At 50.2% G+C, this 18,280-nt stretch overlaps 1 protein-coding gene across 2 annotated transcripts; it reads left to right on the top strand.

Moving 5' to 3' along the window:
- The first annotated feature begins 61 nt into the window (after positions 1-61).
- On the top strand, positions 62-17,753 carry RPL3L (ribosomal protein L3 like). Of its 2 annotated transcripts, none has more exons than XM_084761637.1 (10): positions 62-118; positions 3,741-3,933; positions 9,700-9,868; positions 12,065-12,200; positions 13,771-13,957; positions 14,047-14,207; positions 14,327-14,428; positions 17,019-17,114; positions 17,325-17,444; positions 17,616-17,753. In XM_084761637.1, exons 1-10 carry the CDS (start codon positions 77-79, stop codon positions 17,670-17,672), a joined length of 1,263 nt encoding a protein of 420 aa, XP_084617763.1. In that variant the 5' UTR covers positions 62-76; the 3' UTR covers positions 17,673-17,753. The 2 variants fall into 2 exon arrangements, with proteins under 2 accessions (XP_084617763.1, XP_084617764.1); XM_084761638.1 differs by lacking the exon at positions 62-118 and adding an exon at positions 3,213-3,301.
- The last annotated feature ends 527 nt before the right edge of the window (positions 17,754-18,280 follow it).

The raw sequence follows: 18,280 nt of genomic DNA, 5'->3' as shown, positions 1-18,280 counted from the left end.
TCCGGCGCCCCCTTGTGGTTCCCAAGACACCCTAGCATTCTGGTTTTGTTGGACAGAGATCACCAGATTCCTGGAAATGCTTTGCTCTGACCTATCAGCTAAGTTAGCAGGGAACAAGGTAAAAATGGCTTGGCAAAAGCACGCAAGTCAACGACTAATAGAAACACCAAATGCCCTCACTATTCCAGGAAGCCATTCTGGACTGCCCAGCCCTCTGGCCAGCTATGGGTTCTGCCTCAGGTCCCTCAGGGGGCTGGTGGGGGCCAGTGAACCTGGGGGCTTCTCTGAAGGGGCAAAGCTTGTCCCTTTATGGTCCATGGGGAAATAGGGTCTCCTACCCTTAGTACAGAGTGCTTTTCCCTGCTTCTGTTCTGGTCTTGAGCTCTTGTGAACTGTCCACTGTTCAGGGTTGCACCGCCCAAACTCTTGAGTTCATGTGTTTAGAACCTGGCTTTTGCAGTCTGGGTAGTGGAAATCTTCACCTATTTGCCTTCTGGGTGCTGGTCACCTCCTGCCAGAGCTGAGGACTAAGAACACAGAGCTACTCACTGCAGGGACTTATGGTAATCTAGTATTACCCAAACATCAGTTTACGACACTGAACTCAGACCCACAAATCTTAACATTTTGGGGCATAGAATCTTAGTATCTAATGCAAAACCATTACCCCTGAGGGGCGTCTTACACCTAGTGGACTTAGTGGCTCTACAGCTACAGAACCTTGATCCTGTAACAATAGACTCAGGGCTGAGAAAATAATGTGCACACCTTTAATCCTAGCACTTGGGAACAGAGGCAGGTGCATCTCTGAGTCCCAGGACAGCCAAGGTTACACTGAGAAAGAAATGCTGTCTGGAAGAAGAAGAAGAAGGAGGAGGAGGAGGAGGAGGAGGAGGAGGAGGAGGAGAAAAAGAAGAGAGATAACACAGGGGCACACACAAACCTGTAGTTAGAGCTACACAAGGAACTGCGTTGGGATGATCATTTGAATCCAGGAGTTTAAGACCAGCTTAGGGAGCCATTTATATAGTTTCATGCCTGTACATTTGCTATTTTGGTGGGCAAGTCAGAAAGACTGCCATGAGTTCAAGGCCAGATGGGCTATAATAGGAGACCTTTTCTCAAAAGAAAAAGAAGGGGACCGGCCGTGGTGGTGCACGCCTTTAACCCCAGCACTCCTGAGGCAGAGGCAGGCAGATTGCTGTGAGTTCAAGGCCAGCCTGGTCTACAAAGTGAGTCCAGGACAGCCAAGGCTACACAGAGAAATCTGTTTCCAAAAAACAAAAAATAGAAATAAAAAATAAAAACAAAAACAAAACCACCAAAGGGGGAAAAGAAAAAAAAAAAGAAGGGGCTGGAGAGATCGTTTAGAAGTTGAGAGGTCAGGGCTGGTGAGATGGCTCAGAGTTGAAGGGCACTGGCTGCTCTTCCAGAGGTCCTGAGTTCAGTTCCCAGCAACCACATGGTGGCTCACAACCATCTATAATGAGATCTGGTGCCATCTTCTGGTGTGTAGGTGTACATGCTGACAGAGTATTGTATACATAAGAGAAAGAAAGAAAGAAAGAAAGAAAGAAAGAAAGAAAGAAAGAAAGAAGTTGAGAGGTCTTCCAGAGGACCTAGGTTTGATGCCCACCACTCATACAGTGGTTCATAACTGTTGATAACTTCAGTTCCAAAGAATCTGATGTCCTCTTCTCGCCTTCAAGGACACGGTACACAAGTGCTGCACAGACATACAAACAGGCAAAACACCCATACACATAAAATAAAATAAACTTTAATTTAAAAAAAGGAAAAAGCCTGGCAGTGGTGGCATATGCCTGTAATCCCAGCACTCAGGAGGCAAAGGCAGGCGCATCTCTGTGAGTTCCAGGCCAGCCTGGTCTACAGAGCGAGTTCCAGAACAGCCAAGTCGACACAGCGAAACCCTGCCTCAAAACCCAAAGACAAACAAACACTTCCACAAACAAAGCAAGACAAAACAAAACCAAAGAAACAAGAACAAAGGAAGAAAAGAAAAAGAAAGAAACTTGAAGAGGCCTTGAAAGAATTCTGCTCACTGGCTTGCTCTTCAGGGCTGATTCAGCCGGCTCTCTCATGGAACCTGGTACCACCCACAGTGGGCTGCATCCTCCAACATCAGCTATTTTTTTTTTTTTTGAGACAGGGTTTTCTGTGTAGCCTTGGCTGTCCTGGACTCACTTTGTAGACCAGGCTGGCCTCGAACTCACAGCGATCCGCCTGCCTCTGCCTCCGGAGTGCTGGGATTAAAGGCGTGCGCCACCATGCCCGGCCCCCGACATCAGCTATTAATCAAGAAAAAACATTTTTTTTTCTATACAAGGTTTCTCTGGGTAGCCCTGGCTGTCCTGGATTCACTTTGTAGACCAGGCTGGCCTCGAACTCACAGCAATCCACCTGCCTCAGCCTCCCGCGCACCGGGATTAAAGACGTGCGCCAACATGCCCGACTACATTTTTTATTTTATGGTATTGTCTTTTGTGTAGAAGTGTTCTGCCTGCATGTATGTTTTCACCCCACATGCATGGCAGTGTTCATGGAGGCCAAAAGATGTCGGATCCCCAGAGGCTGGAGTTACAGACAGTTGTGAGTCATCATGTGAGTGCTGGGAACTGAACCTGGGTCCTTAGGGATACCAGCTAAAGCTTTTAACTGCTGAGCCATCACTCCAGAGTCAATCATGGCGTCCTTATTGCAGCAATAGATAACTCTAGCTCTTTTTTTTTTTAAAGATTTATTTTATTTATTACATATGAGTGCTTTATCTGCAGAAGAAGGCACCAGATCTCATTGTAAATGGTTGGGAGCCACCATGTGGTTGCTAGGAATTGAACTCAGGACCTCTGGAAGAGCAGGCGGCGCTCTTAACCACTGAGCTATCTCTCCAGCCTGAGAACTCTAGTTCTTAAAACTCTCAGGATAGGAGACCTCCTTACCAGATTCAGATTCTCCTTCTGGATGTAGCCTAAGAACAAGACCCCTTATCAGGCCACAGTGGTCCTTGTCCTTAAAGAGTCATCACCCAGTCCCCAGGACCATGGTAAGAAAAAAATGCTATCCCTGGCTCCAGGTGTTCTCACCACTGCAGGCTGCCCAGCTAGTGCCCCTCCCAGGTTTCTTCTTGGCATCAAAATTCATGCTGGGTACAAGAGCTGGCCAAGGAGCCTGCCAGGTGCTAAATCTGGGATCTGGCAGCTGAGTGTACGGGCCCTGTCATTCGACCTCTGGGGCCTGCTGAGGAGGCTCCGTCCTGACCAGCCAGCCGGGATCCGCCATGGTTAGTGGGCTGGGGCTACACCCTGAACAGACTGGCATTTCAGGGGAAGGGGCAGGGGCAATCCTGGTGCTGTGAGGAATGGGCTTGAAGGGGCAGCAAAGGGCCAGGGCTATGCTTTGGGGACTAAAAGGGACAAGAGATGGAATGGACAGATCACAGCAGCAACCTGCCCCTACCTTATGGTCTTGGACCCTTCCAGTCTTGCCAGGCTGAGTTCGCAGAGGCAGGAAGCCAATGGTGACAGAGACCCCCCATACCTAAACCTCCATTATTTGCACTCTGTCCTTTTGTAGATGGGGGGTAGCACTGAGGACCGCCCAACCTCTCCCTCGGGCCCCTAGCCCACACTGTAGGTGGGGTGGGAGTATTGAGTTTCCTGGCCCATCCTGAAGGCAACCATAGAGAGAGCCCAGTTCTGAACTCCTTTCTCCATCCCTAGTCCCACCGGAAGTTCTCTGCCCCACGACATGGACACCTGGGCTTCCTGCCTCACAAGAGGAGCCGGCGGCACCGGGGCAAGGTGAAGAGCTGGCCTCGGGATGACCCCAAACAGCCTGTGCACCTCACTGCCTTCCTGGGCTACAAGGCCGGCATGACCCACACCCTTCGAGAAGTGCACCGCCCTGGACTCAGTGAGTCACGGGGAGTGGGGGTGGGGGGTTGTGTGTGTGTGGGGGAGCACCAGGAGAGGGAGGAATAGAATCTTCCAGATCCTAGGAGCCAGAAATTGTTCTTGTGGACCAAGTGGAGCCACAGTCCCAGAAAAGATGATGTCCTGTCCAGGGGAGTTGCCCTCAGGACAGGCAGGATCCCTGCTGGACTTTGTCAAGCCCTGACAGTAAGCAATACCTGGAGGGAGGGGTTTTAGGCATGGAGAAGCTAGGAAAACTGTCCCAGGTAATTAGATAATGGAAGAACCAGAATTCAAAGGGGTGCACCCTGTAGGGCTCAGGACAGTAATCCTAGCTACTTGGGATGCTGAGGCAGGAGAATCACAAATCCAAGGCCAGCCTGAGTAACTTAGTGAGCCTCTGTCTCAAAATAAAGGGACAATAGCTGGGCATCGTGTTACACAACTCTTGGGAGGCAGGGAGAGGCAGGTGGATCTCTGAGTTCCAGGTCAGCCTGGTCTACAAATTGAGTGTCAGGACAGCAAGGCCCACCCAGAGAAACCTTGTCTTAAAACAAACAAACAAGCAAACAAATAACACAATGCCAAAAAAATTTTAAAGGTACAAAAAGATTTGGGGATGTGGTTCAGTAATAGAGTGCCCACCTTGTATGCTCAAAGTCCTAGGTTCAATCCCCAGTATTGTTAAAAATAACAGAAAATTTAAAAGTGGGTTATTCGCGGGGTGGTGGCACACGCCTTTAATCTCAGTACTTGGGAGGCAGAGGCAGGCGGATCGCTGTGACTTTGAGGTCAGCCTGGACTACAGAGTGAGTTCCAGGACAGCCAGAGCTGTTACACAGAGAAACCCTGTCTCGAAAAACAAACAAACAAACAAAAAGTGGGTTACCCAATCTTCCTTAAAACCTCCCATGTAGGGCTGGAGAGATAGCTCAGCAGTTAAGAGCACTGTCTGCTCTTCCAGAGGTCCTAAATTCAATTCCTAGCAACCACGTGGTGGCTCAAAACCATCTGTAATGTGATTTGATGCCCTCTTCTGGCATGTAGGTTTATGTGCAGGCAGATCTCTCTCTCTCTCTCTCTCTCTCTCTCTCTCTCTCTCTCTCTCTCTCTCTCACACACACACACACACACACACACATGATATATATATATATATTCTTTTAAAAAAACAAAACAAAAACACTCCCTTGTAGTGTCTACCTGTAGAACTTTAGAATGTATTTCAGAAGAGCTAGGATACGGTTTCCTTGAGATTGAAACACTCCATCCTTCAGGGAAACTCCTTAAGCCGGGAAGTAAAATAACTCAGAATAGCTCCAGGAAGTCCCTGAAACTGATCAGATTTACTAGGCCCCCTCCGCACAGAGGAAGCAGAAGGGCAGAGCTGAGCTGCAAAGAAGACTGTCAGGCATCTGAAGGAAAGAGAAACCAGCAAAGCTGCCTGGAAGAGGGTTAGACCAGAGACGCGTGGGAAGGCCACTTTCTCTGACCGGGGCTGCCTGCAGGCTCTGCGTGTGCCCCAGGTTTCCAGCTCTGGCAAGCTATCCTCCATGTCGGAGTGGGCTTTGAGTCATTTCTGATCCCCTAAGTAACCGCTCACCCATATTCCTGTAAGCAACCCCAGGAAAGCTCACTGATCCACTAAGTTGGACCTTGGTGGTGTGTGCACTCTGACCTGTAGTGGGCTCCCTACCTGGAGTGAGTAGATGTGAGTGTAGTGTCTCCACAGAAAAAAGTTTTGTCACACAACGAGATACAGCCCAATCCCTTGTATTGTTTTCCGTGGTTCTTGATATCAAAAGACTTAAGTTTAATTATGTATGTGTGCCTGTCTGTCACATAAATGCAAGGACCTGAAGAGACCAAAAAAGTGGGAGATACTCTGGAGCGGAGAGTTACAGGTAGTTGTGAACCACTGTGCAATCTAGTTTTATCCCAACTTGATACAAGCTAGAGTCATCTGGGAAGAGGAAACCTTAACTGAAAAAAATGCCCTCAGCTGGGTGCGGTAGTGCATGCCTGTAATCCCAGCACTCCAGGAGGCAAAAGCAGGTGGATTTCTGTGAGTCTGGTCTACAAAGTGAGTCCAGGACAGCCAAAGGTATACAGAGAAACCCTGTCTGGAAAAAAGAAAGAAAGGAAGGAAGGAAGAAGGGGAGGAGGAGAAAAAAATACTCCTCATGAGAATGGCCTGTGGTGTTTTTGTTTTGTTTTGTTTTGGTTTTGTTTGTTTGTTTGTTTGTTTGGTTTGGTTTGGCTTTTCCAGACAGGGTTTCTGTGTAGCCTTGGCTGTTCTGGATTCACTCTGTAGACCAGGCTGGCCTTGAACTCACAGAGATCCACCTGCCTCTGCCTCCCAAGTGCTGGGATTAAGGATGCGCACTGTCATGCCCAGTCTTTGTTTTTGAAGCAGGGCTCTGCTATAGCTCAGGCTTGAAGCGGTCCCTCTGCCTGTCTCCCGAGTCCTAGATTACAAGCATGTGCACATTTGACTTTCCAAAATTCTGCTGCACGCACTCATGTGTCACTTGTGGAAATTAGCAATACGTGCTGCCTGTTGTGTGACAGACTTTCCCTGGGGATATGCAAAACACACACACATACACACACACACAAACACACGTCTACTTACTGTACATAGAGAGTCCATGACAGACCCAACTCTAACTTGATGAACCAATGAGCTTTACTGGGGTAATTACAAATAATGTCGGTGAGGGGGTTACTTAAAGGAGCTGAAATGACTCAAAAGACAGCCACCTTCCCAAGGTCCACACCACCAAAGCTGGAGCCTGGAGCACACTGCACACCCTGCGCAGCTCAGTAGGTCACAGGGTGGCTTTCCCAGGCAGCTCAGTGGACCTGAGCCTCTTCAAAGCAGCTCAGCTGCTCTCTGCTTCCTCTAGGCTTTTGGGCTGGTCTTTGCTTCTTCCAGTTGGCTGGGCTTGTCTGAGAGTTCGCTTTTGCAGTTTGGCTTGTCTCCGTGTGGTGCTCAGCCGTCTTTAATGTTTATATGCTCTTGGGGAAGGAGGGTTCTAGTGAGTGTGTTCAGTTTCAGGGACTTCCAGAAGTTATTCTGAGTTGTTTCCCTGTTGCATTTGTCGTCTTCTTTTCAGTCTCTCACCTTAGAATGCTCTGTTATTTGGCTTCCCAGTAAACACCTTTTCCTACCTTTTTATTGAAAATAGATACTAATCCAGGATGGCTTCGCACACCTTTAATCCCAGCACTGGGGAGGCAGAGGCAAGTGGATCGCATGTGAATTTGAAGCCAGTCTGGTCTATAGCGTGAGTTCTAGGTCAGCCAGGGCTACACAGAGAACCCCTGTCTTGAAAAACAAAGCAAAAGAATCAAAGACCCAGCCGGGTGAGGTGGCGCACGCCTTTAATCCCAGCACTCGGGAGGCAGAGGCAGGCGGATCGCTGTGAGTTCAAGGCCAGCCTGGTCTACAAAGGGAGTCCAGGACAGCCAAGGCTACACAGAGAGACCTTGTCTCGAAAAACCAAACCAAACCAAACCAAACCAAACCAAACCAAAACAAAACAAAACAAAAAACCCACTGAAGCGAAAGCTATAATATATATATGTAGAAGACCCGGCGCAGACCCACGGAGGCCCTAGGTTTGCTGCTTCAGTCTCTGTGAGTGCATATGAGCGTCTTTCAGTTAATTTAGAGACACCTGTTCCCCTGGTGTCCTCTGTCCTCTCTGGCTCTTAACGCTTTTCCCATTTCCTCTTCTGCCTGGTTCCCTGAGCTCTGAGGAGAAGGATTTGATGGGGGCATCTCATTTAGAGCTATGTGTTCCAAGGTTGGTTTCTCTCTCTCTCTCTGTCTCTGTCTCTCTCTCTCTCTCTCTCTCTCTCTCTCTCTCTCTCTCTCTCTCACTCACTCACTTCTGGCCTCAGTCCCTGCATTTGTTCCCATTTTCCACAGAAAGAAGCTTCCCTGATGATGGCTGAATCTCTATTCACTGATCTGTGAATATAGCAGAATATCATTAGGAATCATTTTATTACTACCTTTAATTTTTTTTTTAACTTTTTTTTTTCAGAGCTGAGGACCAAACCTAGGACCTTGTACTTGCTAGACAAGCACTCTACCACCGAGCTAAATCCACAGACCAATGGTTTTTCCCTAAGTCTCTGGCTGTTTAGTCTCTGGTTCTTTTTTTTTTTTTTTTTTTTAAGATAGGGTTTCTCTGTGTAGCCTTGGCTGTCCTGGACTCACTTGGTAGACCAGGCTGGCCTTGAACTCACAGAGATGCGCCTGTCTCTGCCTCTCGAGTGCTGGGATTAAAGGCGTGCGCCACCACCGCCCGGCTCAAAATGGAAGGTTTTAATCTAGGACAATGGTGACCCTTCTACAGGGGTCACTTAAGACCACCAGAAAACACAGACATTTACATTATGATTCATAACAGTAGCAAAATCAGTTGTGAAGAAGCAGCGAAAGCGATGTTGTGGTTGGGTCACCAGTCCCCGAGGAGCTGTATTAAAGGGCCGCAGCATCAGGAAGAGCGAGAACAAATGATGTAGGAGGAAACCGGTCCACAGCACTGCCTCAGTCCAGATGCCCTGCATCCCTGCCCTGGTGTCCAGCCACATCCACCCTGGCCCTCTCCAGCCCTTAGCAATGCTCGGTTCTGCCGTCCGATGGTAGAGACCCTTCTTCACCTTCCTTCACGGTGGTAAAGTGAGCGTGGCCACCTTTGGTGCCTCCATCTTTCCACTGTGCCTGCTGTTTCCCTCCCTCTCTGCTTCTCTTCTCCCCAGCTTCCTTTAGTCCCTTTCTTTCCTTCCACCTCTCTTCCCGACTCCCTCCTTTCTTCCCTTCATTCATTCCTTCTTTTCCCTGCCTTCCTTCTCTCCTAGGATCGCTTACTACCTTTTCTCTCTCTTTTCCTTCTTTCTCCTCTTCTTCCTTTCCTCCCTCCTCTCTACTTTGTTCCTCCCTTTCTTCCAGTTTCCTTCCTTCTTTCATTTTTAGAACATCTATTTCAGTTGAGCATGGTGGCTGATGCCCGTAATCCCAGCACTTGGGAGGTGGAGGCAGGAGGATCAGGAAGTCAAGGCTGTCCTCAGCTACACCGCAAGTTCAGTGCTAGCCTAGGCCAGAGGAGACTCTTCCTCAATAAAACAAGCTGGGCGCGGTGGCACATGCCTATAATCCCAGCACTCGGGAGGCAGAGGCAGGTGGATCACTGTGAGTTCGAGGCCAGCCTGGTCTACAGAGTGAGTTCAGGCAGCCAAGGCTACCCAGAGAGACCCTGTCTCAAAACAACAATGACACCACCATCCAGACAGTATACCAACCAAACAAAATCCTATGATAAAACCCATGGCATCCTAAGACTATCCATGAAATGATGGGGTTCTAGGTTCCCCTAGTGCTTATGAAACTATTATTTAGAATTATTTTTTTTAAGATTTATTTTATTATTATGTATACAGTGTTGTCTGCTTGTTTGCCTGCAGGCCAGAAGAGGGCACCAGGTTACATTATAGGTAGTTGTGAGCCACCATGTGGTTGCTGGGAATTGAACTCAGGACCTTTGGAAGAGCAGGTGGTGTTCTTAACCACTGAGCCATCTCTCCAGCCCCTCATTTAGAATTATTAAAAGTAAAGTAAAACCCGAAGCTTATGATAGCCTGACTACAGTGAGCCACCTTGGGCATCTTGGGCTGCCTTATGCAGGTGACCCTCTTGCTCCCTCCCCCATCAGCTCAGAAGGTCCCCTCAAATCCTGTTCCTTGGTTTAAACAGAAATTTCCAAGCGAGAGGAGGTGGAAGCTGTGACAATTGTGGAGACCCCACCGCTGGTGGTGGTGGGTGTGGTGGGCTACGTGGCCACTCCTCGAGGCCTGCGGAGCTTCAAGACCATCTTTGCTGAACACCTCAGCGACGAGTGCCGCCGCCGCTTCTACAAGGATTGGTGAGAGCCTTGTCCCAGCTCTGTGCTAGGGCAATGGAGACAGGGGGAGCCTTGTCCAGGCAGCTAGTGTGTGTGGTGCCTTCGGTTCAAAGAGAGGGCGCGGGGCTGGAGAGATGGCTCAGTGGTTAAGAGCACTGCCTGTTCTTCCAAAGGTCCTGAGTTCAATTCCCAGCAACCACATGGTGGCTCACAACCATCCATAATGAGATCTTGTGCCCTCTTCTGGCCTGCAGGCACACATGGGGGCAGAATACTGTATAAATAATAAATAAATACAATCTTTTTAAAAAAAAAGAGAGAGAGAGAGGACGAGTGTACTCTCAGAGAGCTGGAGAGGACACGAGGCTCCCCCAAAAGAGGCATCAGATATTCAGCTCTGCATAGTTGGGCTGGTGAGATGACTCAGGATAAAGGTGTTGGCTGCCCTGCCTGCCAACCGGTCTGAGATGCCCAGGATGGGGTTTGAGGAGAGAACTGACTCTTGAGTTGTCCTCTGTGCTTTGTGGTATTTGTATACACCTTATATAAATAAGTGTAAACAAATGTCTAATCATCAGGATTACTATAGTCCTGGGGTTAATCTGATGAAACTTCAGAATTGACCTCTCTGAGTGTACTAGAAGCCAAAGGGGGGGGCGGAACCCAGCAACTAAGAAGTTCTTACAATGCTGGGTGTGGTGGTGCACACCTCGGAGTCAGTACTGGGGAAGCAGAGGCAAGTGGGTCTCTGTGATTTCCAGGACAGCCAGGAGCTATGTTTGTCACAAACACACACACACACACACACACACACACACACACACACACACACACGCACACACACAGAAGCTCTTACTCATAGAAAGGCCTCTTGAGGCCTCTGACCTTCTGCTGCCCTGTCTTGACAGGGAAGGCCTACCTCCCAGCCCAGCGACTTTATTCCTCCAATACCTTATGGAGGCACAGGCCCAGTTTAGCCCTGACCCTCTGTGGGAATTAACTGATGACTCCCAGCCCCAGCAATGGTGCAGGGCTGTATGACCACGGGCAGGCCGGATGACAACTCGAGTCCCTTGCATACCACGGATAGATGAAGGCTATAGGGTGCCGCTCCAACCTCTGCACACCCCTCCCCCACTTCCCTCACCAAGGCAATGACTTGTGAGCATCAAGGATTCTGTTTTTACTGTTTGTTTGCTGTTTTTTTTTCCCCAAGATAGGGTTTCTCCGTGTAGCCTTAGCTGTCCTGGACTGGCTTTGTAGATCAGGCTGGCCTCGAACTCACATCGATCCGCCTGCCTCTCCCTCCCAAGTACTGGGCTTAAAAGTGTGAGCCACCCCTGCCTAGCTTGCTTCTACTGTATTATGAAGTTAAAGAGTCTCATAAAAATAATAACATGTCTAATATATATGCAGAGGACTTGGTCCAGACATATGTAGACCTTGTGTCTTCTGCCTCACTGTGAGCTTTTTTTTTTTTTTTTTTTTTTTGGTTTTTCGAGACAGGGTTTCTCTGTGTAGCCTTGGCTGTCCTGGACTCACTTTGTAGACCCAGCCTCGAACTCACAGCGATCTGCCTGCCTCCGCCTCCTGAGTGCTGGGACTAAAGGCGTGCGCCACCACGCCCCCCACACCGTGAGCTTTTATGAGCCTGGCTTAAGGTGTCCTCCATGCCCTCTGGCTCTTACAGTCTTTCCACCTCCCCTTCTGTGCCATTCTCTGAGTTCCGAGGGGGAAGCATTTGGTGGAGATCTGCGCTTATATCCCCTCTGTAATTCTACTGGAATATGAGTTTGCCGTTCATCCCGGGCTTTAGCCTTTGGGAACCCTGGCTTCTTCATTTCTAGGATGGACTCATCCTTCTTCCCTCTAGAGCTCCAGTGAGGGCTGGGAAGGAATCTGCACACGGTGTGAGGGAGACTTTAGAGTCGTGTTACTGCTGGGCACATGCCTGTAATCCTAACACTTTAGAAGGATCTGGAGTAAGTCCAGCCTGGGTGACATAGTGGGACACACACATTAGAAAGGGAGGGAGGGCGTGGGAGGGAGGGAGAGCAAGAAAATGATTAGGGATGGGCACCGGAAGCAGCCCAGGCCCGTAGGGAGGTCCTAGGCCCCGGGCTCTTGCTTGGTGGGCTGCAGGTAGAGAAAGAAAGGCCTGCAGGACACTGCAGGGGGCTGCCCGGCTGGGTCCTGAGCACTCTGTATATGGCTCAGGCACAAGAGTAAGAAGAAAGCCTTTACCAAAGCCTGCAAGAGATGGCGAGACTCCGACGGCAAGAAGCAGCTCCAGAAAGACTTTGCCGCCATGAAGAAGTACTGCAAGGTCATTCGGGTCATTGTCCACACCCAGGTCAGCCCAGCCCCCACCTTCCGCCCGAGCAACTTTTGGGTGTCTTCTCCCATCCTCCACTTCCAAAGTGAAAAGCCCCGACAAATGTCAGCTTAAAAATAGCACTAGCCCTGGGAACAGGCTCAAGCTCCGGCCAGTCACCTCACTGGCCACTCTTGTCACTGGCACATGATATGTCAGTGCCATGGGCCGCTGTAGTGCCCCCATGGACCACTCAGGCCCCCAAATGTCCTGAAAGGCTTGAGCCTCCAGCCAAAAGTCCAGCATGGAGAGCTGGCTGTACCCAGGGTCCAGCTTGATGCTGACTGGTATGTAAGCAGAATGCTCATTCTGGGATATTCTTTTATTTGTTTATTTTGGTTTTCCCAGACAGGTTTTCTCTGTATTAGCCTTGGCTGCCCTGGACTCACTTTGTAGACCAGGCTGGCCTTGAACTCACAGCGATCTGCCTGCCTCTGCCTCCCGAGTTCTGTGATTAAAGGCATGCGCCACCATGCCCGGGCCATTCTTGGATATTCTTAAGCATCTTGTCTCTGGGGAAGTGTTCCCCAGGCACCACAGCAGCAACCCTGTCCCCGCTCCTCTCTGGCAGCCCCACTGCCCTCTGAACATAGGCTTGTTACTCTCACACTTGCTGCTGATGCACACTTGATGCTCATCGGCGTGACCTCCAGGGGCCACAGAGGCAGGGGCACACTCATCTAATTCCCGGTAGGCCTCAGGGCTTATCAGAAGCACGGTATACAGCAGGAGCTCCATAAGTGCTTGTGGAGCACTCTGCTATGATCGAGATGGTCTCTTTCCACCTCTGTGTCGTCTTAGAAAATGCTGCTCATAACAGCCAGAGCCCCATTGCATGGTCTAGTTAGCAACCTACTCTTGAAAGGTGGAGTTCATTCCTCCATCGGCCTGGCTTTGACACCTTCCAGCTCCTGTCTGACCAGACTGGGCTCTTCTCTGTCCCACCAGGTTTTTTTTTTTTTTCTTTCTTTCTTTCTTTCTTTTTTGGTTTTTCAAGACAAGGTTTCTCTGCGTAGCCTTGGCTGTCCTAGACTTGCTTTGTGGACCAGGTTGGCCTCGAACTCACAGTGATCCACCTGCCTCTGCCTCCTGAGTGCTGGGATTAAAGGCGTGTGCCACCATGCCTGGCTCCCACCAGATTTCTAAGGTCTTCCCCGACACGAGGCCTTTTCACATGCTGCTTGCCTCCTCTGTCCTGAGCTCACTCAGAGCCTTGCCTAGTGACTTTTTGGCTGTTATTGGTCACTTCCTCAGAGAGGCCTTCCCTGAAGTGCAGCTCGTAGTCCGTCAGGACCCTGAGCCCTCTCCAAGAGTTGACTTGCCTTTTTTAATGCATCTTCAAAGTAGACTCCCTGAGACGTGGGATGCCGTGAGCCGCCGTCGGCCTCAACCTGTGCTGTACATGCAGCACCCGGGCTGTGGCAGGAGTACGGCGGTGTCTTGTCAATAAATACAAGCGGGGGAAACTTCAGATTACCAGTGGGCTGTCCATCTGCAGGCGTGAGGGAGGGTCTGTGAACTGACCCTCCCCCCACACTGTGCCTCGCAGATGAAGCTCCTGCCCTTTCGGCAGAAGAAGGCCCACATCATGGAGATTCAGCTGAATGGTGGTACCGTGGCTGAGAAGGTGGCCTGGGCTCAAGCACGGCTGGAGAAGCAGGTGCCGGTACACAGTGTGTTCAGCCAGAGTGAGGTGATTGATGTCATTGCTGTCACGAAGGGCCGGGGTGTTAAAGGTAGGTCCTGACGGAGACAGTGGCTCCAGGCAAGACTGTTCAGCAGGGGCCGGAGTGGCCTCTCAGCTTTCAGCCTCTCCCATCTACAGGTGTCACTAGTCGCTGGCATACCAAGAAGCTACCAAGGAAGACCCACAAAGGCCTGCGCAAGGTGGCCTGCATTGGTGCCTGGCACCCTGCCCGGGTAGGCTGTTCCATCGCCCGGGCTGGGCAGAAGGGTTACCACCACCGTACAGAGCTGAATAAAAAGGTGTGTTATAGCTCTGAGGGGGTCTCTAGTGGTGTGGCGTGACTCAGACACTGACTGGCTTCACGAAATGTCATCACCGGTTCCAGAGTCAGCTCCCTACTGTGCTGTTTTCCTGGTAGATCTACCGCATTGGCCGGGGGCTGCACATGGAAGATGGGAAGATGGTCAAAAACAATGCGTCTACCAGCTATGACATCACCGACAAGTCCATCACACCGCTGGTGAGGCAGGGAGGCAGGGTCTGATGGGGGTCGGGGAACAGGTCCTAGCTCCAGCTGGGTGCTACCCTGCCCCAAAAGCTCCACAGGTGGATAGCGTCCCCACAGGCTAGGCCCGAGGTCCTAGCAGGAGGGCCGTGATAGGAGGCCTGATATACCAGTGAGCAGCCACCTGGAAGGCCCAGGCCTTGTCTGCTCCCTCATCCTCCTACCTCCTGTGAGCAGCTTGTACTGTGGGTCATGGGGTATGTTGACCCAGGAACTAGCGCAGAGTTGATGGAAACAGCCATGGAGCCTGAAGCATGTGTCTGCTACCTTTTTCTTTTTTTAATTTTTAGTTATTTTTACTTTATATGTATTGTTGTTTGCTTGAATGCATATCTGTGTATGGGGTGTCAGATTCCCTGGAGCAGTAGTTACAGACAGTTGTGAGCTGCCATGTGGATGCTGGGAATTGAACCGGGGTCCTCTAGAAGAGCAGCCAGTGAGTGCTCTTAACTGCTGAGCCATCTCTCCAGCCCCTGTTTTTTTGTTTTGTTTTTGTTTTTCGAGACAGGGTTTCTCTGTGTAGCCTTGGTTATCCTGAACTTGCTTTGTAGATCAGGCTGGCCTCAAACTCACAGCAATCTGCTTGTCTCTGCCTCCTGAGTGCTAGGATTAAAGGTGACGTCCAGCTTTCTTTTCTTTTCTTTTCTTTTCTTTCTTTTTTTTTTTTTTGGTTTTAGTTTTGGGTTTGTTTGTTTGTTTTTTTTTGAGAGAGAGAGGATTTCTCTGTGTAGCCTTGGCTGTCCTGGACTCCCTTTGTAGACCAGGCTGGCCTTGAGCTCATAGTGATCTGCCTGCCTCTGCCTCCCGAGTGCTGGGATTAAAGACGTGCGCCACCACGCCTGGCCAGTTTTCTTTTTTGTGGTTGGTTGAGACAGAGTTTCTCTGGTAGCCCTGCTGTCCTGGAACTCACTCTGTAGATCAGGCTGGCCTGGAACTCAGAGATCCTCCTGCTTCTGCCTCCTGAGTACTGGGATTAAAGGTGTGTGCCACCACCATCCAGCTCTTTTTTTTTTTCTTTAATATACACAGCATTTCATGTAGCCCAGGTTGGCCCCGAGCTTTCTATGTAGCTGAGGATGACCTTGAAACTCTGGTCCTTGTTTCTGTCATCTGAGTGCTGAGAGCTATGCCACAACACCCTGTTTTTTTTTGTTTTTGTTTTCCCTCTGGGTAGCCCTGGGCTATCCTGGAACTTGCTTTGTAGACCAGGGTAGCCTCCAACTCAAAAGACCCTCTGGCCCCTGCTGCCCAAGTGCTGGAATTAAAGGTATGTGCCACCCTGCCTGGCTAACACTTGTTTATTTTGTTTTGTTTTTGCTTTTTTAAACTTTATTTTATGTGAATTGGTGTGAGAATGTCACATCCCCTGAGCCATCTCTCCAGTCCAGACACCCTGCTGTTGGTGGGTTTTTTTCCCCAAGACAGGGTTTCTCTGTGTAACAGCTCTAGCTGTCCTGGAACTCTCTCTGTAGATCAGGCTGGCCTCGAACTCTCAGAGATCCACCTGCTTCTGCCTCCTGAGTGCTGGGATTACAGGTGTGTAAAACAGCCTCCAGGCTGACACTCTGTTTTGTTTTGTTTTTTTATAATTTTAAAACTTTTTCTTAAAATATTTTATTTAGCTGGGCAGTGGTGGCACATGCCTTTAATCCCAGCACTTGGGAGGCAGAGGCAGGAGGACCTCTGTGAGTTCGAGGCCAGCCTGGTCTACATAGAGAGTTCCAGGACAGCCAGAGCTGTTACACAGAGAAACCCTGTCTTGGGAAAAAAAAAAAAAAGATTTTATTTATTTTTTATTATGTATATAGTGCTCTGTCTGCATGTACACCTGTGGGCCAGAAGAGGGCATCAGATCACATTGTAGATGGTTGTGAGCCACCATGTGGTTGCTGGGAATTGAACTCAGGACCTCTGGAAGAGCAGTCAGTGCTCTTAAACACTGTGCCATCTCTCTAGCCCCGACACCCTGTTTTTATTTTATTTTATTTTATTTTATTTTATTATTATTTTTTTGGTTTTTCGAGACAGGGTTTCTCTGTGTTAGCCTTGGCTGTCCTAGACTCACTTTGTAGACCAGGCTGGCCTTGAACTCACAGTGATCCGCCCGCCTCTGCCTCCCGAGTGCTGGGATTAAAGGCATGCGCCACCATGCCCGGTTGGCACCCTGTTTTTAAATGTGGTGCTCAGAACTGAACACAGGGCCTCATGCACGCTAGGCTAGCATTCTTCAAACTGAGCTACTGGGCCGGGGCCTTGCTATTACCCAAAGTGGCCTTCAACTCAAATCACCCTTTGACGTGCTGGATTTACAGATACACACCAGATGCTCAGCAAACTTCTGAGCATCAGTGTCTCCCACAAAAAGGTGTATTGTTAAATGAGATAACACAGGGAAAACACTTAGCATGCGGCGCAGCCCCTGCTGCCCTGGTGAGTGGTGCACGTTGTCCGTGCACCCTGGGGTCTGCACACAGAGTTCCTTCCCATCACGGCTCCCTGACTTGTGTGTCCTGAGCCTGGCTTGGTCTGGTCTGTCTCCCCGTAGGGTGGCTTCCCCCACTATGGGGAAGTGAACAACGACTTCATCATGTTAAAGGGCTGCATTGCAGGAACCAAGAAGAGGGTGATCACACTGAGGAAGGTGAGCGCAGCCTGGCGGGCTGGGCAGTGGGCTCCAGTAGCCTGTTGTGTCCTTTAACCTGCCTTGGGGTCCCATGGTGGGAGAATAAAGGAAGGGCTCTGGCCGGAGCGAGTGACTGGTTTAGTCCTCTTTGGTGTGAACTGGAGGTCACAGGGGTTGGGGGTCCTCCATCTTTGACGGCTCCCATCTCTTGGACCCCCCCTCCCCAAGTCCCTCCTAGTGCACCACAGTCGCCGGGCCCTGGAGACTATTGAGCTCAAGTTCATCGACACCACTTCCAAGTTCGGCCATGGACGTTTCCAGACAGCGGAGGAGAAGCGGGCCTTCATGGTGAGCTAGTTCAAAGCTCCGGAGCCCAGGGGTTCCAGAGAGGAGCTGGAAGGGCGCTTTCGGCAGACCAGTAGCGCAGGCTCTGGGGAGCACTGGTGCTGGTCACAGGCAGCGCTCTTTCTTGACTGGCTTTCGTGACTAACGCTCCTCCTGTCTTTCCACCTTAACCAGGGACCCCAAAAGAAGCATTTGGAGAAAGAGAAGCCGGAGACCTCAGGAAACGTATAAGATGTCAGGAATGGCGTACACTTGGGAGTGCTCCTGCTGTCTTTGTCTTTTTTTGTTCAATAAAGTTCTGAGACAGTTCTTTTTTTTGTTGTTGCTGTTCTGTTCAAGACAGGGTTTCTCTGTGTAGCCTTGGCTGTACCGGACTCACTTTGTAGACCAGGCTGGCCTCGAACTCACAGCGACCCACCTGCCTCTGCCTCCCAAGTGCTGGAATTAAAGGCGTGCGCCACCACACAACTCTTTCACACTCCCTGGGAGGCATGAGGCAACTCTTAAGCCCGGGTCAGAGAGTTGGGGGGTCCCAAACACGGGCCGACTGTCCCAGGGCGCAAGGTTTGGCGCCGGATTAGGAAAGACTAGGGATACAGCTGGGTGGATGTGCGTCCACCCTTGTTGCACAAAGGTAACAGCTATCCTAAGGCCGAGCAGCTCAACCGAAGCGCCACATGAACCGGCGAAGCTTCACGGAAGCGGGCGGGGCCTTCTGGAAGCGGAAGTGAGAACCTGATCCGGGGAAGGGCTTGGTCAGATGGGTGGAGTTTAGGGCGTACAGGAAGAGAGGCTCCTCGGGGGCGAGGCTGCTAGGAGGCGGGATGTAGGGATTCCGA

This window comes from Acomys minous (genome assembly GCF_964271855.1).
Source record: "Acomys minous genome assembly, chromosome: 16".
Taxonomy (NCBI): Eukaryota; Metazoa; Chordata; class Mammalia; order Rodentia; family Muridae; genus Acomys; species Acomys minous.
This window is presented reverse-complemented; position numbering and strand designations above follow the sequence as displayed.